The sequence below is a fragment of the Tenrec ecaudatus genome, chromosome 3, assembly GCF_050624435.1.
Source record: "Tenrec ecaudatus isolate mTenEca1 chromosome 3, mTenEca1.hap1, whole genome shotgun sequence".
Classification (NCBI taxonomy): domain Eukaryota; kingdom Metazoa; phylum Chordata; class Mammalia; order Afrosoricida; family Tenrecidae; genus Tenrec; species Tenrec ecaudatus.
In genome coordinates this window covers 182,783,325-182,808,786 of record NC_134532.1, presented here as the reverse complement: position 1 = coordinate 182,808,786, position 25,462 = coordinate 182,783,325, and the positions used below count along the sequence as shown (strand labels likewise).

General features: G+C 44.6%; 1 protein-coding gene across 1 annotated transcript in view; it reads left to right on the top strand.

Moving 5' to 3' along the window:
- WDR19 (WD repeat domain 19) overlaps nucleotides 1-25,462 on the top strand; it is a 94,034-nt gene that overhangs the window by 29,591 nt on the left and 38,981 nt on the right. Inside the window, exons 10-19 of the mRNA XM_075544428.1 lie at nucleotides 2,579-2,649; nucleotides 5,847-6,019; nucleotides 6,110-6,224; nucleotides 7,812-7,918; nucleotides 8,978-9,100; nucleotides 12,433-12,582; nucleotides 18,458-18,605; nucleotides 18,749-18,953; nucleotides 21,907-22,066; nucleotides 22,504-22,614. Of these exons, the coding sequence (XP_075400543.1) occupies nucleotides 2,579-2,649; nucleotides 5,847-6,019; nucleotides 6,110-6,224; nucleotides 7,812-7,918; nucleotides 8,978-9,100; nucleotides 12,433-12,582; nucleotides 18,458-18,605; nucleotides 18,749-18,953; nucleotides 21,907-22,066; nucleotides 22,504-22,614 (1,363 nt within the window). The remainder of the gene's footprint in view (nucleotides 1-2,578; nucleotides 2,650-5,846; nucleotides 6,020-6,109; nucleotides 6,225-7,811; nucleotides 7,919-8,977; nucleotides 9,101-12,432; nucleotides 12,583-18,457; nucleotides 18,606-18,748; nucleotides 18,954-21,906; nucleotides 22,067-22,503; nucleotides 22,615-25,462) is intronic.

Below are 25,462 nucleotides of genomic sequence, written 5' to 3'. Positions count from 1 at the left end.
TTTCCTAGATCCACAATTCAATACATTCTACATTCAAGTTATTAATGACTATTTGCAGCGGTTCTCATTTTGAGTTGTGTTCCATAGATGGAAAGCTATGTTCCAGCCAGGCCCTATGGTCAGCCCTACTTTGAGGTGGCAGCTCCTCCCCAGTTGTATTCCAACATGAAGGAGTCATCTTCCAGCACTGTGTCTGTTAGTATTCCTCTGCTATATTCATAAGGTTTTCAGTGGCCAGTTCCTAAAAGATAGCAGCCTATTCCTTCTTGCTAGTCTTAAAGCTCTCCTGGAACCTGTTCACCTTGAGTGACCCTCTTGGTAGTTGAAATGCCAGTGGCTTAGCTTCCAGCATTACAGCAATATACAGCCATCATAGTAAGACAAACTGATGGATGAATGAGGTCAGTGGCCACAAGGGAAATGCAAATTGAACCACCATGATTGACTGCATACCTTGTAGGAGAGTGACTAAAATAACAGAATGTAGCAGCAAAAGGTTGGTGAGGATGCAGAGAAGCTGGATCGCTCAAACACTGTTGTTGGGAAAGTAGAAGGTAGAGCTGCTGTGGAAAATAGTTTGGCAGTTCTTTAAAAATGAAACATGCGGGAGACGTCAGACAGAGCAAGACATGACAAAATAATTTATAAATTATCAAGGGTTCATGAGGGAGTGGGCAGCGGGGAGGGAGGGGGAAAATGAGGACCTGATACCAGGGGCTTAAGTGGAGAGCAAATGATGAGGGCAATGAATGTTCAAATGTGCTTTACACGATTGATGTATGTATGGATTGTGATAAGAGTTGTATGAGCCCCCAATAAAACGATTAAAAAATGACACATGCAATTATCAAACTCACCTGTAGCACATTTAAGGAACTGACTCACTCCCTTGGTCTTAAGACCATGGATACATGAATTTCACATGTGAATCAATTGCATAGACCTAAATACACACACATACACACAGCCAAGCAAAACTGTGGACATGTGATGTCAATATCCAATTTTTCAAGTATTGCACTGGGATTTTAAAATATCAGTGAGTAAAACTGCGTCAAGCGCCCATAGACTCTCACTAACTGTGGGCCTATAATGTTCTCACAATTAAAGGTTCAATTAAGAAAACAACGAGAAACCTGTAAGTGGAAAACAGTAGGAAAGAAGGAAAAGAGAAAGCAACGGTACAACTATTCCCACATGTGTCAGTTTTCATTTGCATTAACCCTATTCTTCCCAATAATTGTGTCGCATTAATCCCTCACTTTTTAGCACTCCTTCATTTTTTTCTATTTGGAGGAACTCTGGGTGGAAAAAACAGTGCAAAGAAACCTGTCCTGTCCACAATTATTAGCATTGCTCTAACTCTGGAGAATGTTTTCCTGCTCAAACTGTTCTTCAAGATGCTAGCCTTCATGAAGCTGTACGTCAGAGGATTAAACTGAGCATGCATAACTCTCCAAGGAAGAACAATTTAAAAGATGATAAAATGTAAATACAGGAAAGCTCTAGTATTAGCAAACTGAGATGGCTTAGCGGGGTTAGTTTTGTCCTATAAGTTGCTGTGTTAGGTGCCATTGAGTCGGTTCCTATTCACAGTAACCCAGAACAAAGCTCTACAGGACCCCACTCCATCCTCACAATTGTTGTGCTTGAGCCCATTGTTTCAGCCACTGGGTCAGCCCAGCTTGTTGACAATCATCCTCAGTTTTGCTGATTTTACCAAGCGTGCTGTCCTTTTCAGGGACTGGTCTCTCCTGAGAACATGTCCAAAGTACATGAGACAAAGTCTCACCATCCTTGCCTCTAAGGAGCATTCTGGCTCTACTTCTTCCAAGACAGGTTAGTTTGTTCTTCTGGCCGTCCTTTCGATATTCTTTGGCAACACAAGATAACGTACATACAGAAAGAAATCCCTCTAAACAGATCGGATTAAGGAAGAGCACTACTGGGGAGTTGGTATTATCTCTCTACCGAAAAGAAAACTACAGCCCCAAATCACCCATGAATATAGATACAAAACAATGACTCGCAAATGGAAGCTGACCTTATTTAAAAAAGGATTCTAAATCATGACCACATAAGACTTTTCCCCAGGAATGGAAGGTTGATAACATCTGAAACAGAAAATGCCTTAATAGCTGAAGATCACTAAACTAGTCACACATAGTTCTCCTAGCTTTTGTATAGTTTTCTTTTGCATTTTTAAGTAACTCAGAATTCATTTTTAGGGGTATGTTGCCTGATGAGTGTAATTTTTTTACAAAGAATTCTTTTTCTCAACATCATGAATTAAATCATTTGGCATTTTCTCATAGTTTCTTATCATGTATTAATTAATTTGGATATTTATTAGTACTTGTACCAGTATCATAGTTTCAAAATGTTTAAAAAACATACTTTTAAGATATACTTTATACCTGGAAAAGTTAAAAGTAAAATGTTTATACTTTCTCATTTTAACCCCGAAGATCATCTTGCACGGTCCATTTTCGAGACTACTGACCTGCTCTATTGATTTTGTGAACTTAAAGAGTTTTCCTTCCAGTTAATGTTTAATATATTTGTATCCATTTTTCAGCATTAAGATCCATGACCTGGCAGAATTAAAAGACATGTATGCTATCATCAACCTGGATGATGAAAATAAAGGTATTGCTTTCTCTAGAGCAGATTGATACTTTATCATTCTAATTTCAGAAAGTACTGTTGCATTTATAATTTGACTTATATTCATTGTAAGATGAAACTCATTAATATCCTTCCATAGACTGATATGACAGCCCCGTTTTAGTATTTATGTTGTCATGTTATATGACTAGAATGATTCAAAAAGAGCAACAAAATCTCAACAGCCAATCATATCATTGTGAATGAGGGGAGTGCGGAGTGCAGACGCAAAGCCCATCTGTAGGCAACTGGACATCCCCTTTTTTAAAATCATTTTATTAGGGGCTCATACAACTCCTATCACAATCCATACATACATCAGTTGTGTAAAGCACATTTGTACACTCATTGCCTGCATCATTCTCAAAACATTTGCTCTGCACCCAAGCCCCTGGCATCAGCTCTTCATTTTACCCCCACTCCCCCCACTCCTCCCTCCCTCATGAACCCTTGATAATTTATAAATTATTATTTTGTCATATCTTGGTCGGTCCCACGTCTCCCTTCACCCACTTCTCTGTTGTCTGTCCCCCAGGGAGGAGGTCACATGTAGATCCTTGAAATAGGTTCCCCCTTTCCAACCCACCCTCCCTCTACCCTCCCAGTATTGCCACTCACACCACTGGTCCTGAGGGGATCATTCACCCTGGATTCCCTGTGTTTCCAGTTCCCATCTATACCAGTGTACCTCCTCTGGTCTAGCCAAACTTGCAAGATAGGATTCGAATCAAGACAGTGAGAGGTGGGGAAGGAAGCATTTAGGAACTAGAGGAAAGTTGTATTTTTCATCGTTGCTACATCGTACCCTGTCACGTCTCCTCCCCAAGACCCTTCTGTATGGGGATGTCCAGTGGCCTACAAAGGGGCTTTGGGTCTCCACTCCACACTCCCCCACTCATTCACTATGGTAAGATTTTTTGTTCTGATGATGCCTGATACTTGATAGCCAGGCACCATCAGCTTTCTTCACCACATTTGCTGATGCACCCATTTGTCTTCAGTGGTTGTATCGGGGAGGTGAGCACACAATGATATGATTTTTTCGTTCTTTGATGCCTGATAACTGATCCCTTCAGCACCTTGTGGTCACACAGGCTGGTGTGCTTCTTCCATGTGGGCTCTATTGCTTCTGAGCCAGATGGCCACTAGTTTACCTTCAAGCCTTTAAGACCCTAAACACTATATCTTTTGATAGCCGGGCACCATCAGCTTTCTTCATCACATTTAGTTGTTCACCCACTTTGACTTCAGTGGCTGTGTCAGGAAGGTGAGCATCATAGAATGCCAATTTAATAGAAGAAAGTGTTCTTGCATTGAGGGAGTACTTGAGTGGAGGTCCAATGTCCCTCTGCTACCTTAATACTAACCCTATAAATATATGCACATAGCTCTATTTCCCCATCCTCATGTATAAATATAGTTACATATGTACATATCTAGACCTCTATAAATGCCCTCTGCCTTCCAGCTCTTTCCTCTATTTCCTTTGACTTCCCTCCTGTCCCATTATCATGCTCCATCCCCACCAGGGTTTCAGCAATTCCTCTTAGTTACATTACCCTTGATCATGCCCTCCCTACCAGGCCTCCCACACTCTCCTCACCACTGATTTGGATTGCTTCTTGTTCCCTTGTCCCTGGGTTTATTAACAGCACCACTTTTCCCCCCACCACCCCATCTCCCATGTCCCCACAGAACTACCGGTCACATTGTTTTCTCCTCCAATTGTTCATCCAGCCTATCTTATTTGGACAGATCTGCGGAGATAATAACATGCACAAAAAACAAGACAGAGTACAACCAAGCAACAATACACAACAAAACAACAACAAGAAACCAATGACAAAAGCAAAACAAAACACAAGAAAGAAAAGCTTGTAGTTAGTTCAAGGATTGTTTGTTGGCCTTTAGGAATGTTTTCCAGTCCAGTCTGTTGGGGAACCATGCCCTGGCCCCAAAGCCCACCTTCAGCATTCCCTGTAGACCTCACCACTCCATTTCCCTTGCTGTTCTGTTGCACCCCCTTAATGTTTTGCCTCGGTGTGGCAGGTTACAATCGGGTGCTGTTCCCTCACTGTGTCTCCGGTGTTGTCCCCTGTGGGGCTGTGGGTCAGTGAGGAACGTCATGTCTCATAGTGGGGCTGGCCATGTGTTGACATCCCCTTACAGAAGGGTCACGGGGAGGAGGTGAGCCAATCAAAATGCAGCATGGCACCAATGAAACATACAACTTTCCTCTAGTTCTCCCACTATCATGATCCCAGTTCTACCTCATAAATCCCGCTGGACCAGAGCATGTACCCTGGTACAGATAGGAACTGGAAACACAGGGAGTCCAGGGCAGAGGAACCCCTCAGGACCAATAATGAGAGTAATGAAACCAGCAGGGTAAGGGGAAGATGGGGTAGAGAGGGTGAACCGATCACAAGAATCTACATAGAACCCTTTCCCTGGGGGGTGGACAACAGAAAAGTGGCTGAAGAGAGGTATTTGGACAGTGTAAGACATGACAAAATAATTTATAAATTATCAAGGGTTCATGAGGGGAGGGGGCACAGGGAGGGAGGGGGGAAATGACCTGATACCAAGGACTCAAGTTGAAAGAAAATGTTTTGAGAATGATGATGGCAGCAAATGTACAAATGTGCTCGACACAATGAATATATGTATGGATTGTGATAAGAGTTATACAAGCCCCCAATAAAATGATTTTTAAAAGAAAAAAAATCTCACTGCCATCCAGTCGATGCAGAATGATAAAACTCCATCCTAATTCTAATGGTAAAATGTGCACCTTGTTAGTGCTTCGTCATTTGGCTTTCCTCGATGCCTTTACCAATCTCTCGCGGCCACCGGGTCGCTGCTGACTCATAATGACCCCATAGCATAGGGCAGAGTTCCCTGTGCGTTCCCAAGATTGTAACTACACGGGACTAAAAAGCCCTGCCTTCCACCCTCGCAGCGGCGGGTAGTATTGAACTGCTGGCCTTTCGCATCTCAGCTTGTAACCACTCCGTCACCAGGGCTCCTTTTTACTAGTAAAAAAATACTGTTAACACTGTGTACTGAAGACCACCTTTGAGGAGTTTATCCCTGTGCTGGCTTAAACGGCAGCATTTGCATGCTTTCCTGCGGTGGTTTTCCTGTTGGATAATCGTGTCTCTTGTCAATCCCTTCAGGGTTGGACACATTGGCCTGGACAGACGATGGTCAGTTGCTGGCATTGTCCACCCAGAGGGGCTCACTCTACGTGTTCCTGACCAAGCTTCCCATCCTCGGGGACGCCTGCAGCACGAGGGTTGCTTACCTCACCTCCCTCCTGGAGGTCACTGTGGCTAACCACGTTGAAGGAGTAGGAAGTTCTGCCATTGTGGTTTCACTGTGGGATCCAGTCGACACACGTGTAGCCTCTGACGTACTGCTGTTCTTTCCTGTGTTCTAGGAGCTGCCAATCACAGTTTCTGTGGACGTGGAACCCAACTTTGTAGCCGTCGGTCTCTACCATCTGGCGGCGGGAATGAATAACCGAGCTTGGTTTTACGTCCTTGGAGAGAAGGGCAAGTCTAATTCCAGTTGTTTCCTTACCTTACCATTCTCTGTCTGTCGTTACTTGGGAAGCAACGGGCATTATTTTTAAGACCAGGAAACTTGAATTATGGTTAGGGAAAGTCTTCGTTTTGGTGCAGACATCATTTTGCCTAAGGGTTTTGTGAAACTTGTAAATAATTTGCATCATTTGGAAAAGGTTTTTTCTCCATCTTTGTAGTGAAGGCTGTGTAGCTTAGTGGATAGCATATGAGCGTTAGAATTAGAGGTCGCCTGGATTCAAAGCCCACCTCTACGTCTGTGAGCTAAATGATTGGAGAGTTCTCTTTTGTGGATATTTCCAATTTCCAAGCATTGTGATGAAGATTAAATGAAATAAAGTGTGGTCTCACTTTGCACAACTGTGTTACTCACTGCCATCGAGTCAGTGCCAACTCATAGTGACCCTATAGGACAGAGTCTGTGTGAGTTTCTGAGACTAACTCTTTACAGGAGTAGAAAGTCTCAACTTTCTTCCTCTGAGCAGCTGGTGGTTTCAAACTGCTGATGTTGTAGTTAGCAGCCCAACCCGGGCGCCTATGTTAAGATGCTCCTAAATAAGGTAGGTGCCTAATAACTCTTGGTCCCTTTGTCCCCTAATTACTCTTTGAACATTGACTGTTAGCATAGGAAGGCATCCTTGCTCTTTCCTTCTCCCTCCTTGCTCTGTTCCCTAAATCCACTGCCGTCCCATCCATGCCAATTTAGAGCAACCCGGTAAGACACAGTAGAACGGCCCCATGGTGTTTCCAAGATGAAGTCTTTCAGAAAGAAGACTTTCTCCTAGAAGCGTCTGGCAGATTCCAGCTGGCAGCCTTCTTCAGTTAGCGACTGAGTACTTAACCACGGCATTACCAGGGTTTCTCTGCATCCTCCACTGGGGGCACACATCTGTCAGGATGAGAGCAAGCTTGAGAATGAGTCGGCTAATTAGAGAACGCTATTAAGCTTCTTGTCCGTAAGGCTGAACTTTTACTTTTTTGCCTATGATTTTATTTTTTTAATTATTTTATATAGCATTGTGAGAGGAGCTTTGGTGATGTAATGAGCTACACATTGGCAGTTGAAAGCCACCAGCTGCTCCTCAGGAGAAAGATGAGGCTGTTTGCTCCTGGGAAACCTACAGGGGCAGTGCTACTGTCTGATGAGAGTCACTGTGAGTCAATCAGCTTGATGACAGAAAAAGAAAACACCCTCACGACTCCTAGGGACTCTAGTGTGACAGAGTAGAACTGCGCCCTTGGGTTTCTGAGACTGCAAATCTTAATGGAAGGAGGTTTCATCTTTCTCCCTTGGAGCACCTGGTGGTTTCGAACTGCTGACCTTGCACTTAGCAGCCCAACTCGTAACCCACTACACCACCCGGGCTCCTTAGCCCAAAGCCAGCGATGCCATGATGGAATACCTGAAAGCAAATTATATAGAGCAACTGAGACTTTTCTCAGCTGGTGAAAATAAAGAAAAGTCAGATTATCCTTGCAGAAGCACACATTTTAAGAAAATGTGCAAATCTTTACTTAGATAGTTTAATATTCACACATCGTTTTTTAAACCTACAGCTGTGAAAAAATTGAAGGATGTGGAGTACTTGGGCACAGTGGCCAGTATCTGCCTGCACTCTGACTATGCTGCTGCGCTTTGTGAGGGCAAAGTCCAGTTGCATTTGGTGAGTCAAACTTTTATGTCCTCAGGGTCTGCTGGGGGGGCGGGCTGGATGGTACAAATGACTGAGCACTCGACTGCTAGCCAAATGGCTGGTGACTGGAACCCACTCACGGTGGCGGCACCCTCTGGGAAATGTGCAGTCTGCCATGTGGGCTCGTTGGGAGTCAAAATAAATCCTGCAGCAACTAACAACAGCAACAGTGGCTTGTTGCGTTCATAAATAATGACAGAGAGCTTCATGTCTAATCACCAAGAACTTTGGCCAACCAGCAACTGCAGACTAGAAAGCCAGGTGTGGTGAAGGATTAGCAAAACTCTTCCCTTCTGTGTAAGAATCAAATGTTCTTTCAGTTCCCAGCCCTCTTCTTCAAGGAGTTTGAGACTCCCAAGGGCTCCGAGGGAGACAGATGGGCATTCTCCTCCCATAAATAGTAGGGTCTCGGAAACTCACAGGGGCAGTTGTACCCCGTCCTACAGCATCACTCTGAGTCAGTTTTGACTGGGGAGCAGCAAGTTGTTCCTCAAGGAAATCGAATAAAGTGTCACCTGCGTTATTGGCAACATGGCGTATGACAAACAGGACCCCGATAGGGAGATGATATCTGAAAGGTGCTGGAGATGCGCTGTAAATATGGGGTGGGGCCCCATTTCTTTGGCTGTCCCTGAATGTGTTGATTCTTAGGAATGTCACCCATGGGACTCCTAGAAACTATTCTTTATAGGTTGCTCAAGCGTTCATGGTGCTTACAAAGAGTGGGACTTGTAAACTAAAGCATGTCCCACATTAGTTCCTCAGTTCTTTCTACTTGGGAAGCCAAAAAGATTAGCTCCTATGCAGGTCCATAGCCCGGCACGAAGACTGTTCCCACTAGAGAGGAATGGCCGATGCTGCTCTGCCTTCAAGCTGCTCTGTGCGATCCTTCTGGGCAGGCCTTTAAGTCTGAATGTTGTAATGGGACTCGAGAACAAGACACCCTGGTTGGTATTGCAAACAGATATACTCCAGTAACAGAAAATGACCTTACGTCTCTGAACTGACGTTTTTTTCTCTTCATTTTAGATAGAAAGTGAAATTTTGGACACTCAAGAAGAACGGGAGACTCGGCTTTTCCCAGCAGTGGATGAGAAGTGTCGGATTTTGTGCCATGCCTTAACTAGCGATTTCCTCATATATGGTACCGATGTATGTATCTGCCTCTGATCCAGACTGGGAAGTCGCTTTCTCTTTTTGAACTCTTTTTTTAAATCATTTTATTGGGAGCTCATACAACTCTTATCACAATCCACCCATCCATCCATTGTGTCAAGCACATTTGTACATTTGTTGCCATCATCATACTCAACACATTTGCTTTCTACTGTAGAGTTTTTCAGAGGCTTCGTGAGTGAAATAGACATGATAATCCGGCTGTCTTCTGTTAAGCTAGATATGCAAAAATATAAAGCAATGCCATTCTTCTCATTAAAAGAGATAGAGCTATTTATTCTAAAATATGATATATGAGCACATGATTTATTTATAGTTACTTCTAGATTAAAAAATAAAAATTTTGTGAACTCTAAGATGGTAACTACCAATGGATATAATTCACATAAACAAAGTCTCTTGGGGATTCACTTTTTATTTTGTGTGAAACAAACTTCTCTGTTGCTAAAGAATCCGATCCACTTCAGTTTTTATTTTCTAGCCACTCAGCAATGATTCTCAATTACTTTCAAGAGGGTCAAGAAGACATTTTTAATAAATGCTTTTTTTAAAAAGAAAAAATATATTCCCAATATTTTCAGATAGATCACCTGTTTTTTATATTAATTACATTATTTTAAATATTACATTAGGCATGAAAATGAATTTCACTTCCTAGATTTCTTCATAAAAGTATTAGAATAAATTATTTATGAGTATTTTTAAAATCATTTTATTAGGGGCTCATACAACTCTTATCACAATCCATACATACATCAATTGTGTAAAGCACATTTATAAATTTATTATCCTCATCATTCTCAAAACATTTGCTCTCCACTTAAGCTCCTGGCATCAGCTCATTTTCTCCCCTCCCTCCCCGTTCCCTTCTCCCTCATGGACCCTTGATAATTTATAAATTATTATTTTGTCATATCTTATACTGTCCGACATCTTCCTTCACCCACTTTTCTGTTGTCCGTCCCCCAGGGAGGAGGTTATATGTAGATCCCTGTAATCAATTCTCCCTTTCCACCTACCCTCCTTCCACCCTCCCGGTATCGCTACTCTGAGCACTGGTCCTGAAGGGGTCATCTGTCCTGGATTCCCTGCGTTTCCAGTTCCTATCTGTACCAGTGTACATCCTCTGGTCTAGCCAGATTTGTAAGGTAGAAGGTTTACAGAGTAGATCATCAGTTTTACATTCAGCAGTTTGTGCACATTTTGCTTCAGTCATCCATCCGAAGAGCACTCAGATTATTTCCATGTTTGGGGCTATTCCACAGAAAGGTGCTATCAACGTTACAGGTTGTTGTGCGAACATAAGTGTTTATTTTCTGAGAGACAGAAGCCTTCGCGCCCACATGAAGGGCTAAGATGACAGTGAGTGCTGGTGACCACGTAGAGAAACTGGAGCGGCATACAATTCTGGCAGGAATGTAAAATGGAGCCACCACTTAGACTGCTTGGCAGTCCTCAGAACATGGCATAGAGTTACTATATGACCCAGCGATTCCACAATGCGGAATATACCCACCAGAGACACGAAACCAGGTCCACACTGAAATGTGTGCATTCACACTCGTGGTAGTATTGTTCCAAACAGCCCACTGCCCGCCCCTCAGTGAATGGATGCATAAAGTACAGTTTATCTGTTCTGTGGAACTACTTGGTAATAAAAAGAAATGAAGTACCGACACATGCTAAAATGTTCACACATGCTAAGTGCAATAAGGAAGCCACCTAGATTGGGCCCCAGATTGTATGATTCTATTGGTATTAAATGTCCAGAAAAAGAAAATCTAGAGAAAAGAAAATGTTTTAAATTGATGGTAGTGATGTTTCCCAGCTCTGTAAATATATTAAAAACCATTTACTTGTACACTAAATAAGTAAACTGTGAAACTTTTTTTCTTTAAAGTACAAACAACTTAAAAATCCCTTGGGAATATTTGGACCTGCTTCTCAGTTCTCTTCTTTTGATTTGTGTGTCTATCTTTCTACCACCAACTACGGGTCTTGGTTACCTTGGTGGTGGTGGGAGGTGGTGGGAGGGAGATGATTATGGTTAGGTACCATCAAATAATTTCCGACCCATAGCTACCATGTACACTACAGAATGAAAACACTGCCTGGTCCTCACAATTGCTCCTATGCTTGGTTACTGTAGCTATATAAAAAGTTTTAAAATCAAATAGGATTCTTCATTTATTTAAACCTTCAGTTTCATCAGCTTTTTGTAATTTAACATACATGTCCTGTACATGTTTTTTTAAATTTACAACTTAGTGTTCCTTTTGTTTTTCTTTCAATTTATTCTTCTTTTTATTTTTTAATCAAAATTGCTTCAGCTTTTCTCTTCCTTTGCCTTTCTGGGTAAATTTTGGACTAATCTTGTCTTAAACATAAAAATAAATCTTGTGATTTGGGTGGGAATTGTATTAAACCTATTAATTTGGGGAGAATTAACATGAATTACTATGTTGACTCTTATAAAACATGAACTACCTTCTCCATTAATTTAGACCTTCTTTGATTTTTTCGTCATTTTTATGTATTTTCAATGTATAAGTCCTGTACATGTTTTTTATTTGTACCGTCATATTCCTTTGTTTTTCATGATCACAAATGGTGTTGTATATTATATTTTGCTATCTATGTGTTAATGCTAATAGAAAAATCCAATTTATTTTATTATGTGATTTTTATTTTTAAAATGAATTGTCTTATTAGCTAACCAAAATAACTCAAATGACAATTTAAAATTTACATTTAAGTACTAGAAAGTTTAACTACCACTTAGAAAGTTTAAAACTCAATTATGTTTAACCTCCCTCTTCCCTGGGGGGTGGACAACAGAAAAGTGGGTGAAGGGAGACATAGGACAGTGTAAGATATGACAAAATAATAATAATTTATAAATTATCAAGGGTTCATGAGTGGGTGGGAGAGCAGGGAGGGAGAACAACAAATGTACAAATGTGCTTGACACAGTGGATGGATGGATGGATGGATGGATGGATGGATGGATGGATGGATGGATTGTGATAAGAATTGTATGAGCTCCCAATAAAATGATTTTAAAAAGAATATTCAAGTATGTTTTGATATGATTAAGAACATTAGAATTAGCAGACTGCTACATTGCATGTACATTGCCATTTTGCCTGTTTGAGGGGGTTATTTACTTTTCATGTCTACTAGTCATTTTAGGCTTGTCCTTAATGTATAGCATTTCTCTTAAAATTAGGAAGGTAAGTATCTTGGACTTAAATACTGGAAGTGGTTTCTTGACCATCTCTCATACTTCCCTGATGACTGTTTTCCAGGCTGGTGTCATTCAGTATTTCTACATTGAAGACTGGCAATTTGTAAACGACTATCGACATCCTTTTGGGGTGAAAAAGATTTTTCCTGATCCAAATGGGACAAGATTGGTTTTCATTGATGAAAAGAGTGAAGGATTTGTCTATTGTCCAGTAAGTTAAGGGGAAAACATTTTTAAAAACAATTTTAATGCAATATAAGGTTTTAAAATATATATCATATATAAAGGGTTTTCTTTTCAACAGTGGAAGGGACTTTTGTACTTTGTTACCATGTTTGCGAATGAATTAGTTACAAGACCATATCAAGAAATTTGAGGAAGCATGAGATAATTATAAAGATGACCTTGAATTCCCTCTATAATTGAAGTTCAATCCTACAGAGCTTTCTACCCCGAGTGCTAATCAGATCTCTGTTGTTTCCTGCTGTGAGGGCACAGGCAGGTGTAAGCTGCTGCCTAGGCTGCATAGGCAAGAGGGTAGGAGTATAAATCAAGTCAAAGCGGGGCTGAACCTGTGTGGGGGGGGGTAAATTGTACCCTGGCCATTTCGCCGTTTTCCTTGTACACTTATTTCCTTGATACCAAAACTCATTTGTGACTGACAACTAGCAACCCTTCAGAACAGGGTAGAACTATCACTGTGGATGGGAGCAGAGAGCCCCTGTCTATCCCACGGGGTGGCTGGAGGTTTCCACCTGCTAACAAGTAACCACACCACCACCAAAAGAGGCTACTATACTTCCCCCATGGGATTCGAGTTCGGTTTCAGTAAGGTAATTTCCCCAAATATCTCAGCAGGCACAAGGTAGCTCTTTTGGCAGATGTTAACTGAAGTCCTGTTCTTCCCTTCTTTGTGGAATAAACATTGAACTGCTGACTGTGAGATTCAATCCCACCAGCTGCTCTGCAGGAGGAAGATGAGGCTGGCTGTTCCTGTACAGATTTACAGTCTCTGAGTTGGAATTGGCTTGATTACAGTGGGATTTTTTTTTTTGCCTCACTTTGAAGCCCCTACAGCTCCAGGATTTAAAACTTCTTACTGTTTATCTCCACTCCCTTTCCCAACCCAGTGAAGTGTTCAGAAGACAAAGTGCAGACAAAACTGTGTGAGAGAACAGGCTTGCCTTTTCCCTGTGAGGATGGATGCTTGTTTTTGCTCCAAGTAAGAGCTGATTGATAGCTCTCGGTGGCGTAGGCCAGACCTAAGGATCTTTGGTGGCGCAGCGGTTAAGCTTGGCTGCTAACTGAATGGTCACTCAGTGGTTCAAACCCACCAGCCACTCCAGTGGAGCACGATGGGGCAGTCTGCTTCCATCAAGATCACAGCCTTATGGATTAGCTCTCCTCCGACCTAGTGCTGAAACCCACTTCACTGTAACGTGTGTGTGTGTGTGTGTGTGTGTGTGTGTACGTACTGGGCAGGGCAGGGCTCAGAGAGCATGTGCCTGAGGCCAGCTTGAAGAGCAAGAGGCAGCTGCTCTGAGTTCTTTGGGACCAGCATGCTGTGTTTTATTTTGTTTTTAAAAAAATCTGGCCAGTCATAGTGTGTTACTATTGTAGCTTAATTTCCACTCAATTTTAAAACAAGTTGTAGAGAAACACTGTCTCAAAATAGTAGCACTACTTTTTCAAATATTATAACTAGTCTTGAAAATTCTCACATTCACTTGTAATTCTTCAAATGGACACAGACTTTTCTCACTGTGTGCATTCTAAGAAAAATTAGTCATTTTGTAGATTTGAGTTGGGAAAAATGAGCTCTTTTCTTGATTATGTCTTCGTCAATCAATCTTCTACCCTGCTACTCCCCAAACTCCCCAAAGGATAACTTGGGATATAGTATAGTAAGTTCATCAGCATGTAATGCTCCAGAAGCTGTAGTCTAATAGTTAAGGGCCTGGATTTTAAAGCCACACAGATAGATCAGAGTTATTGGGGGTAGTAACAATAACGAGTAAGGCTTTGTGCTGAATTCGCTTTCTGTATGTTAAAGTGATCTCCTAATCCATACAGCAATCCCAGAGGTAAGTAACACACATTGTTTCCATGTAGCAAACAAAGAATCTAAGGCATAGAGATCAGTAACTTCTTCTTGTCATTCACAACACTACTTTTCCGGTTACTGAGTTCAATAATTTGTGGCACTGCCACACAGAACCCACAGATTATGTGCATGAGTAAAAGGCTTAGAAGAAAGTTAACAGGTTGTAATGAAGGTGAGAAGCTCAGGATACAGTTGTTTACTCAGAACAGTTACAAAGTTCTTTCAGGGCTGCTGACAAATGCCCAAAGGGCATGCCCACGCTGCTATGAGCCTCAACCTGAAGGCCCTCAGCTCCCCCTCCATGGGTCATCAATCCAGCATCCCCAATTAATTGCTCAGAGGCTCTCTACTCCAGCAAACCACAACTTGAAAGCATTCAGCTCTACCTCTTTGGATCAGCAAACCCAGCTCCCCAGGTTAAGTGCCCCAAGTCACCCCGCACGCAAGCTTTCCTACCTCAAAGCTTTACTTGCTCTGCAGGCTGGGAAGGAAGGCCACCGCTCTGTCTCATGCTCCGACTCCTCATTCCGCTGCTGTGCCTCTGCTGTCACAGCTGTCTGGTGAACCCAACAGGTTTATTGGGCAGGAACATGCTCCACTCCTACCTCTTACTGTTAGTAAAATCCTCTCTCCTACATCTCAGAAGGCTCATTTTGTATGCAGCAGGATGGCAAGCCAGTGGATCCTGTTAACAATTACTCACAGGTGAATCCTGTCAGTGTCTTCCAACTACCTTCTTACCCAGACCCAAACGGTAAAATGTTGTTTGGTGGGAGCAGCAGAGACTTTGGCTAGAAGAGCCACATTAAGTAATTCACTGCCCCTGCACTTGTCCAAGGCCACACAGCCAACGAATGATATGAGTGATGTAAACCATGGGTCCCCAAAAGAGAAAAGATGGAAGTTATGAAGGATTTCATCCTACTTGGATCCACAGTCAGTGCTCATGGAATCAGCAGACAACTGACAAAAATGAGGCATTTCATTAGGTATGTCTGCTGCACAAGACCTCTTTGAAGTGTTGAAAAGCAAGGACGTGACATTGAGGACTGAAGTGCGCCAGACCTAAGCCATGGTCTATTCAGTTGCCTCCTATGCATGGGAAAGTCGGACATTGTCTCAGGAAGACTGAAGAAGAGTTGGTGCACTTGAGTTATGGTGCTGGTGGAGAGTACTGAAAGTAGGATGGAGTGCCAAAAAATAAATCTATCCTAGAAGTACAGCCCCAATGCTCCTTGGAGCCAAGGATGGGGAGACTCTGCCCCATCTACCTGAGACATGTCAGGAGACACCAGTCCCTGGAGAAGGACATCATGTTTGGTAAAGTAAATGCACTGTGAAAGGAGGCAGGCCCTTGACACAGTGGCTGGACACAGTGGCTGCACCGATGGCCCCAGGCGTAAGAACAATTGGGAGGACGGCGCAGGACTGGGCAGTGTGTCCTTCTGTTGTGCGTCGGGTCACTGAGCCGGAACCCACATGACGGTACCTAAAACAGGTTTCCAAACACCGGCCACTTTTCAGAAGAAAAAAGTACTCAGTGGCCCCCTGGCACTTCATGCTATTGTCTTCCCCACTCCGCACCCTCTCCCTGGCACTTTGTGCTATTGTCTCCCCCACTCTGCACCCTCTCCCTGGCACTTCGTGCTATTGTCTTCCCCACTCCGCACCCTCTCCCTGGCACTTCATGCTATTGTCTTCCCCACTCTGCACCCTCTCCCTGGCACTTTGTGCTATTGTCTCCCCCACTCTGCACCCTCTCCCTGGCACTTCATACTATTGCCTTCCCCACCCCGCACCCTCTCCCTGGCACTTTGTGCTATTGTCTCCCCACTCTGCACCCTCTCCCTGGCACTTCGTGCTATTGCCTTCCTCACTCCGCACCCTCTCCCTGGCACTTTGTGCTATTGCCTTCCCCACTCCGCACCCTCTCCCTGGCACTTTGGTGCTATTGTCTTCCCCACGCCGCACCCTCTCCCTGGCACTTTGGTGCTAAAGCCCACCATCCAGTAGGTTTCTGCTTTTGCCACCCGCCCCTGGATGGTTCCTGCACCCCGGGGTGGTACTGCCTGCCCTGAGGAACGCCGTATCAACCTGGCGCACATCTATCTGTAAACTCAGATGGATGGCACTCGCAGTTTCCCCATCTGTCAAATGGAGATCCGGCCTTGTAGGATGGATGTGTGAAAACTAATGAGCTAATGCGTGGTGTCTGCGGGTTGTGCCTTCTTGTCTTGCCTCCAGTCCAGTGGCTTTGGTGTGCTCGTCCCTCGTGTACAAAGTGAGAGTCATATAGCACTGTGGTTCCAAACGTGAGCTCCGGCACCAAGCAGCCTAGGTTCAAATCCCAGCTCTCCGGCCTGTCAGCTGTGTGGCTTGGGGGAAATTCCTCCTTGCCTCAATCTCTTCATCTGCCAGATTAGGATGGGAACTGTCGTATCTGTCTTTGAGACGTGAGGTTAGAAATTCAGTCTCTTGGCTGGGCACTGAAAAGGTGGCAGCCCACGAAACCCTGTGGGGCAGTTCTGCTGTCGCTGTACTTGATGGAAAATTAAGTCGATGGCCCCTAATAACAGCAACAAGAGCATGCAAAACCCTAGCAGCAGCACAAGAGTGTGTAAAAGTGATTGGCGTCATACCTGATGAGCAGCACTGTCCAGTAGCTAAGCCTTGGGCTGCTTACTGCAAAGCCAGTGGTTCAAACCCATTAGCCAACTCCTTGGGGGAAGATCAGGCTGCCGACTCCCCTAAAGATGTACAGCCCCAAAACTGTAGAGGAGCTCTGCCTTGTCCTCCAGGGCCACCGTGGGTCAGAATTGACTCGATGGCAGTGGTTTGGGTTGTTTTGGGTTGGTTGGTTAACTTTATAGTGTTGACTAGTCCCATTTTTAAAAGAAACAGGTAGAATTCATTATAATTCTGTTTTCTTTCAATGTTAGTATTCCAACATGTGATCAATACTAAAATATTGTTAGCGAGGTTTTTACATTTTTTATCATACTAAGTTGTTGAAACCTAATGTGTACTTTGCAAGTGCGCATCTCACATTGGACAGGCACATTGCAGCAATGAGTGCCAGGGGCTACCAATTGAACAATACTGCCCTATAACTTGGATTACTATTTGGGGAAATTTGATATTTTGTTCTTATATAAGAGGAAAGTAGAGTGGGAGGAGGCAGGTATTTCCAAGCCATCCACCCAGGATCTACAAGCCTCACTGCCTTTCTGAATCCACAACAAGAGGGTGGATTGTTTTCCACTGCCTACATGGATTCACTTGCTAGACAGGACACTGCGTTTATTGGAATATATATTGTGAAGACGCCTTTGGAATCAAATATGCCTAAGGGAATTTATTTAAATTCAAGTGAAGTTATGTTTAAATGCTCTGTGTTCAGTATTACTGAAACTTTTCTAGACACAGGTGTGTCGCGATTTAAATCTGTCATCACGAATATGTTCACCTTTTGTTTCGTAACCCGAAGCTTTGCACCTAGACTTGTGGCTTCCCTACCAATTCCCCAAGTGCTGGGTGAAACCTTTGGTTTCCATGGAGTACGGTTTCCATTGGGAAGCCAGACCTAGGCTAAGACAGTGGGAGCCGTGTGGCACAGTGGTTCGGAGTAGGGCTGCGAGCCGCAAGGCCAGCAGTTTGAAACCACTGGCAGCTTCTTGGGAGAAAGGCGAGGCTGTCTGCTCACGTGAAGAGCTGCAGTCATGGAAGCTCCGGGCACAGTTCTGCTCTGTCCTGTGGCTCAGGAGTTGGAATCCACTCAGTGGCAGCAGGTTTGCGTTGCTAGGGTTCGAATAGGAAATGAAAGTTTCCTCCTTTCCACTGTGACAGGAGTGTGAAGGCTGGGGTAGACAGGGGCTGGTGAACTAGGCCGACCCCCCTGGACACCGGGCACAGACTGCTGCCAAAGCAGATGACAACGATTTAAACACAGATGCGGGACACATCTTCACGTCCTCTCTCGTAGGTTAATGATGCTACTTATGAAATTCCCGATTTTTCACCAACAATTAAAGGTGTTCTCTGGGACAACTGGCCAATGGACAAAGGTGTGTTTGTTGCATACGATGATGATAAGGTGTACACATACGTCTTTCACAAGGATGCTATCCAAGGTAGGTACTTCATCCCTCTGGGGCGGGGGGGTGCTTTTTTTGGTAAACAAGCCTCTGGTGCAGTGAAGTGAACACAGGCCTGTGTGGTGTTTGTGCCGCTGAGTACTGGCCATCAGCGCTAAGATGTGTGTTTTACAATTTAGGCTCCAAGGTCATTTTGGCCGGTGGCACCAAAGTCCCCTTCTCTCATAAACCTCTGCTGCTGTATAACGGAGAGCTGACGTGCCAGACGCAGAGTGGGAAAGTCAACAACATCTTCCTCAGCACCCACAGTTTCCGCAACTCTCTGAAAGACGTGGGGCCGGAGGAGCTCAGGCAGATGCTGACGCAGGCGCTAATGCTGAAAAGGTAGGGCTTTAAAGGCCAAGGGCAAATCCCAGGAAACTAGCTGCGGGTAGCCGCGTGTATCTCGTTTTGTCCGGCTGTACTTGGGCACCTAGAAAGCTCCTTGGTTTAGATTGTCCAGAGGCTCAGAGAAGCTCTTGGATATGGATGTGCACATAATTCTAAAGGAAATCCCTGTCAGCCATTGTTGGTGGTGTATTACAACAAAAGTCCTTCAGATCAAAAAGGATTGTAAGAACTGCCCTCACCCCCCAAAAAAACCCTGCAAATGCATGCTACCAAGTAGATTCTGACTCATAGCAACCCTCTGGGAGATGGTAGAACTGCCCCGTGGGTGTCCCAGACTATAACTCTTTACAGGAGTAGAAAGCCTCATCTTTCTCCCACAGAGTGGCTGGTGGTTTCAAACTGCTGACCTGGTGGCAAGCAGCTCAACCTGTAGCACTACACCCACTGCTAGGGCTCCTGGTAGAAGAACCCAGATAGCTCAATCATTGTGTAGTTCTTTCAACCATACCTTGATTTCATCATCATAACATTGGAGCTTGCCTTGCTTGGGACTTCCCCTTTTGTGCTTTCTCTTACCTCTTGGGGTCCCTTTGAGTTCTCTGTGGGTCTGATGGTCTGCCGTCTTTGGGAGGTCACAGTTCATCAGCATCTCATGAGCTCTCTTTTCATTCTAATTCTTCCTGGCTCAGCTCTACTCACATAGCTTCAGTGCCATCCACGTGGGGCTGATGCCAACTCTGTGTTTCTACCGTAGACTTGTGATGTCGTGGATTAGGAGTTTGGGGGCTAATTGAAGTGCAGACTCCCAATCTGCCAGGTTCCCCCTGGACAAAGTTGAGTGTTTGTGTAAAGATGGGAAATCCTATGGAACAGTCCTACTCTGTCCTATAGGTCGCTGTGAGTCAGAATTGACTTGATGCCAGTGGAGTTGGCCTTGGGTTGGTTGGTTGGTTTGTTTTTGACCATTTTGAGCTCCTCAAAGAAGCCCTGTCTAAAACTGAACTCCCCATCTTCCCCCAGGTCCCTATTCTTCCCATGTCCGGTGTGTGTGCTTACCGTAATCACATGTGCATATGCACACATACACATATCAGGTCCTTTTCTCCATTTGCTTTCTCCTGCCATCACAGACCCTCACTCACTACCTCTCGCTTGGAAGACTGTAGCTACCCCCTTCCTGCTTCCTCTTCCATTGCTTCATGACCTTCTGATCTGTTCTCCACCCACTCTTGAATTTTTTAATCTGATGCTCTTGCTGCCCCATGAAGATCTTTTGGTGACTTCTTACTGCCTTTGGAAAAACTCCCACCCTTGGACCTGAGCATGGTGCTCCAGACATACTGGTTGGCTTACTGCTGTCCTTACCTGTCGCCCCTGCTTGACTTCCTCTCTGCTGCACGATGACCAGAGTTCCAGATTTGTTCCATCCTCCTCTGCGTTGGCACGTGTTCCCTCTCCTTGGAATGCGCTTCCACTAACTGTGAATGTAGTAACTCTTCATTGTCCACCAGTCAGTGGTGGCCTCCTCTCCTCCAGGAAGCCTTCCCAGACTCCAGCGCCACCACTGGCAGGCTAGAGATGGGGAGCCTTACTGATAAGTTGCCTCAGGGCCAGAGTAATAATCCCACTCAACAGCTTTGTGACTTTTCAGGTCCCTCGGCCTTAGTTTCCTGCCTTGCAGGGCGACTTATAATAGCATGGAGTGTAGAGGGATAACTCCATGTAGTGTTGGGGTACTTCCATGAGAGAATCCAAGGCAGGCACTTAACAGTAGAGTCACACCGTGCAATTGCTCGGTTACCTCCCATATTGTGTTCAAGCCGCTGCTAAACGATCTCCTGCTTCTGCTTCTTTCCCTTCCCCATCAGGACTTCCTCAGAGGCAGTGCAGCGTGCCTTTATCTCTGTGTCTTGCTCCCAAGCTCAGTCCCCGACACACAGGAGATCTCAACAAATGTGTGCTGGTAGATAGAAGCATAGAGGAGTGGATGGGTGCAATGCATTGCCTGAAAGAAGGGGGGGGGGCGGAAATTAATGAGCTTTTTCTCCATTTTTAAAACCAGAGGTAGGCAAACGTCTGAAATGGGCCAGATGTAAGTATTTCAGGCTTGGTGGGACACATGGCTGTACCCTGCTCTGCTGTTGTACCATAAAAGCCACCATAGACAACACCTAGGGACCCGACTGGAGACGACTGGCTTCCACTAGGTCTCTATTTATAACAAGAGGCAGTGACTGGATTTGGCCAGTGGGCCCCTGTTTGCTCACCTCTATTTTAAATGTCTAACGTGACCAAGACTAGAGTCCCAGAACGTTGATGGTTAAAACCCACTGAGGGGCACTCCAGAATTAAGGCGTGTGCCCTCAGAAGGTGGTAGCCTGGAAATCCTGGCCATGTGCTGTGCTTCTACTCTGCACAGACGGTCTCCAGAGTCAGAATCTACTCCACGTCAAGTAACAGTGGCAGCCAGCTTAATTAGATTGCACTCAAAAAGAAGTTCTGTCTAGGAATTAACTAAAACAAATCAATGACTGAACCATTAATCCTGTCATCTCTCAAAATCCTGAGAGTTACCAAGGGCTCAAATAGAAAGTGAATGTTTAGAAAATGATGATGGCAATCCTATGTACAAATGTGCTTGATACAGTGGATGTGTGGAATGTTATAAGAGCCGTATGAGCCCGCAGTAAAATGTTTATTGTTTTAAATTGTGAGAGTTCTGAGAGGAGGAATTCCAGAGAGTAGATTCAGATTAATCAAGGAAAGTCAAGGGAAACTTTTATCAATACAAATAAGTGTATTATTTTCATAACATACAAATTAAAAGGACACATTGAGAAAGGTTTTGCATAGTGCACCTAGGGCGTGATATTCAATTCTATGTCACCTGGATTTGCCTAACGGGTGGCAATGCAGAGCTATCCGACTGAGTGTGTGTGCTGTGTAGATTTCCGGATGCCTGGGAGATGTGCAGGATCCTGAATGACCATGCTGCCTGGAATGAGTTGGCCAAAGCCTGTCTGCATCACATGGAAGTGGAGTTTGCGATCCGAGTGTATCGGGCCATTGGGAATGTTGGCATAGTGATGTCCCTGGACCAAATAAAGGTACGTGGCATTTTATGAGAATCTTCAGCTCAGATTTAAATACCGCTTGTTCAAATATTTTTATATTTCTGTGGTGGTTCTTACCCAGTTCAGACATGTGAATCGATTGAATACTGCCACTTCCTACTGAACGTCTTTAAAATAAAATTTAAAAAATCTAACCTGGTGTTTCATCTCATCAAGAATGCTTTGGCACCCTCTTGAAGCTGTATATGTTTTTCGATAAATGAAACTCAGGATTGATGAGCCGATAGAGACAGCAAGCAGAATCAGGGTTTGGGGGCGGGGGTGTGGTGAAGGGGAGAAGATGTCAAGGAGCCCGTGTAGAAAAGGAAACTGATGATGGCAGCAGTTGTACAGTTCTGCTTGGCGTGATCGGATTTGGAATGATGTGATGCACAGGTTAAAATAATAAAGAAAAATGCTTTGACTTTCAGGGCATAGAGGACCACAACCTTTTGGCAGGACATCTTGCCATGTTTACTAATGATTTCAACCTGGCTCAGGACCTGTACCTGGCGTCCAGCTGCCCCATGGCTGCCCTGGAGGTACGGCCGCAGATAAAGATGGGATGAAGCACCTGCAAAGGGATTCAAACCTTTGGTATAGTTCCCATGTCCCAGCAGTGTATGCTGCTGACTCGCTGCCCACTGCCTCTCAGCCCCGAATGCAGTTCAGCTCTGTGAGCCCCTGACTAGTCACTCGATTCAAAAATACTCTTTGCATTCTGTGTTCTGTGGAGGCATGAGAGCCATAGTCTTCTGCTATGACCAAATAAATTAAAAATCAAAATGCACCCAAAAAGAATAGATTTTGTCCCTTACGGAGCTGTACAGCAGGAGCCAGCATTTCTTGAATACCACTGTGTGCCAGCTCTGTTCTGAGCATGGGACAGATATATGAATTCATTTCACCCTCACAACAACCCCCTGTGAATGCTGGGTTCAAGATGGGAAAACCGAGGCACCTTCTCCTCTTGCTCCCCTGGGCTTCTAGAGGCAGGCGAGGGAGCGGTGGGCCCCGCTCATTTTGCCAGAGGGGAGTGTTGCTGGAGGGAGAGCCGGATGGAGGGAAGTCGTGAGTCCCAGGACAGAGAAGGAAGGAGACGGGGCAACGGGGGGTCGTGACTAAGAACAGGGACTTACAGTTGACCCCAGGAGCACCAATCTCACTGCCATCGAGTCCATTCGGACTCACAGCCAGCCGCCAAGACAGCCTAGAACTGCTCCCGAGGCTTTCTGAGGCTGCAAGTCTTGAACGAAGCAGCGGACCTTATCGTGCTCCCATAAATCAGCTGACCAACATGTAACTCACTGAGCCACCAGGGTCCCCACTGACGAGTGATGGGTTTGAACCATCCACCCTGCCGTTAGCAGCCTAACTGGTAACCCCACCCTGTCACCAGCCTCCTTGTAGAGTCAAACACCAAACTCCAAAGCACTCCCTGCCCTTGCGAGCCTGGAAGACGGGGTAGAGCTGTCCTTGTGGATTTCTGAGGCGCTAAATCATGATGGGAACAGAAAGCTTCATCTGTCTTGCACAGAGCTGCTGTGTTTAAACTACCAACCTTGTGGTTAGCAGCCAAAAGCATAACCCCAACTGGGTTTCAATCTCAGCTTTGTGTAAGCTCAACTAAACCAAACCATACTCAGGGCCATCGAGTCGATTCTGACGTATAGGGCCCTGCAGGACAGAGTAGAACTGCCCCTCTGAGTTTCTGAGACTGCAACTCTTTATGGAAGGAGAAGGCCCTGTCTTCCTCCCTTGGATCAGCTGGTGGTCTTGAACTGCTGACCTTACGCTTAGCAGCCCAGTGAGTAACCACTATGCCACCAGGGCTCCTGTGTAACCTCAGACAAGTGATTTAATACTTCTGAGCCCAAGACCCACTTCTTTAAAGGGATGGTATCAACATCTACCCACAGAGTTGTTACGGGGACCTAAACTGATATTAGATATTAGATCTTTTAGCACTCTGCCTGATTGATAGCACAAAGACACACAAATGGTAGCTGTTGTCTTGATTGAGATTATTCTGCTTCAAACCAGCATTTCTACAATTAGAGGGGGGTGGGTTTGAAATGTTTTTGCTACTAATTTCAGAACTACGGCAAGTTTTAATTTCTGAATTCCAAGTGAACTAAACTGAAGAAAACTTGGATACGTGTGCTGGTATTCTGTGACACCACTGGGAACACCTGAGAAGGTTTCACCCTTGAGACGTGGCTGTCTGCGTCCAGTGAGCACCCTTGAGTTGGTGCTCACTGAAGTAGGCCCACGGCTCCAGGGCTGAGGACAAAGACATCCTCGTAGCTCTCAGCACTGGGCTCTGGACCCTGGCCGTGTAGTAAGAGATTCGTGTGAGGTTTGAGCCCGTGGCTTCCGAATGGACAGGTGACTGGCCCCTGTCGTTCCTTTTACCTTCTCTGACAACTCATGCGAGTTCACCCGGCAAAGAGGTCAGAGTAGAGCCCAGCTGCCTAGGTCTGCTTCGTACAAGCTTGTCAACCCCAGGTACAAAACGCAGCCTCTGTTGCCTCCATTTCTGCATCTGAAATGGGGCTAGGAAAAGGCCCTCTCTTACAGAGTAAGCTGTATGGTGCTGTCAGGCTACCATTGGACTGCTAGCTGCAAGGTCCACCCTTCAAACCCACGAGCTGCTCTGCAGGAGAGAGATGAGGCTGTTTGTTCCTCTGAAGATTTACAGCCTTGGAAACCTAGCTAGGGTCATAATGAGATGGAATCAGCGCAATGGCAGTGAGTGTTTTTTGTTTTTTGACCGGAAAACACTCCTAAAGGTCAACAAATAGACCTTGAACTGTTTACAGGCTTTTCTTTTTTTGTGTGTCATTGGTTTGTTGTTGTTGTTTTCTTTTGTTGCTTTGTTTTGCTCTGTATTATTTTTTGTGCATATTGTTATCTCTGTGGGTCTATCTAGATAAGATAGACAGGATAAACAATCTGGAGGAAAAAACAACAGGACGGTTCCAGGGTGACATGGGAGGAGGTGGAGGAAAGGAAGTGGGTATTAACAAACCCAGGGACAAGGGAACAACAAGTGATCCAAAATCGTTGGCAAGGAGGGTGTAGGAAGCCTGGTAGGGCTTGATCAAGACAATGTAACCAAGGGGAATTACTGAAACTCAAAGGCTGAGCATGATAGTGGGACAAGAGGAAAGTAAACGGAAATAGAGGAAAGAAACAGAAGACAAGGGGCATTTATAGGGGTCTAAATATAGGCGTGTGCATATGTAAATATATTTATATATGATGATGGAAAAATAGATCTATGTGCATATATTTATAGGTTTAGTGTTAAGGTAGCAGATGGACATTGGGCTTCTACTCAAGTACTCCCTCAATACAAGAACACTTCGTTCTATTAAATTGGCATTC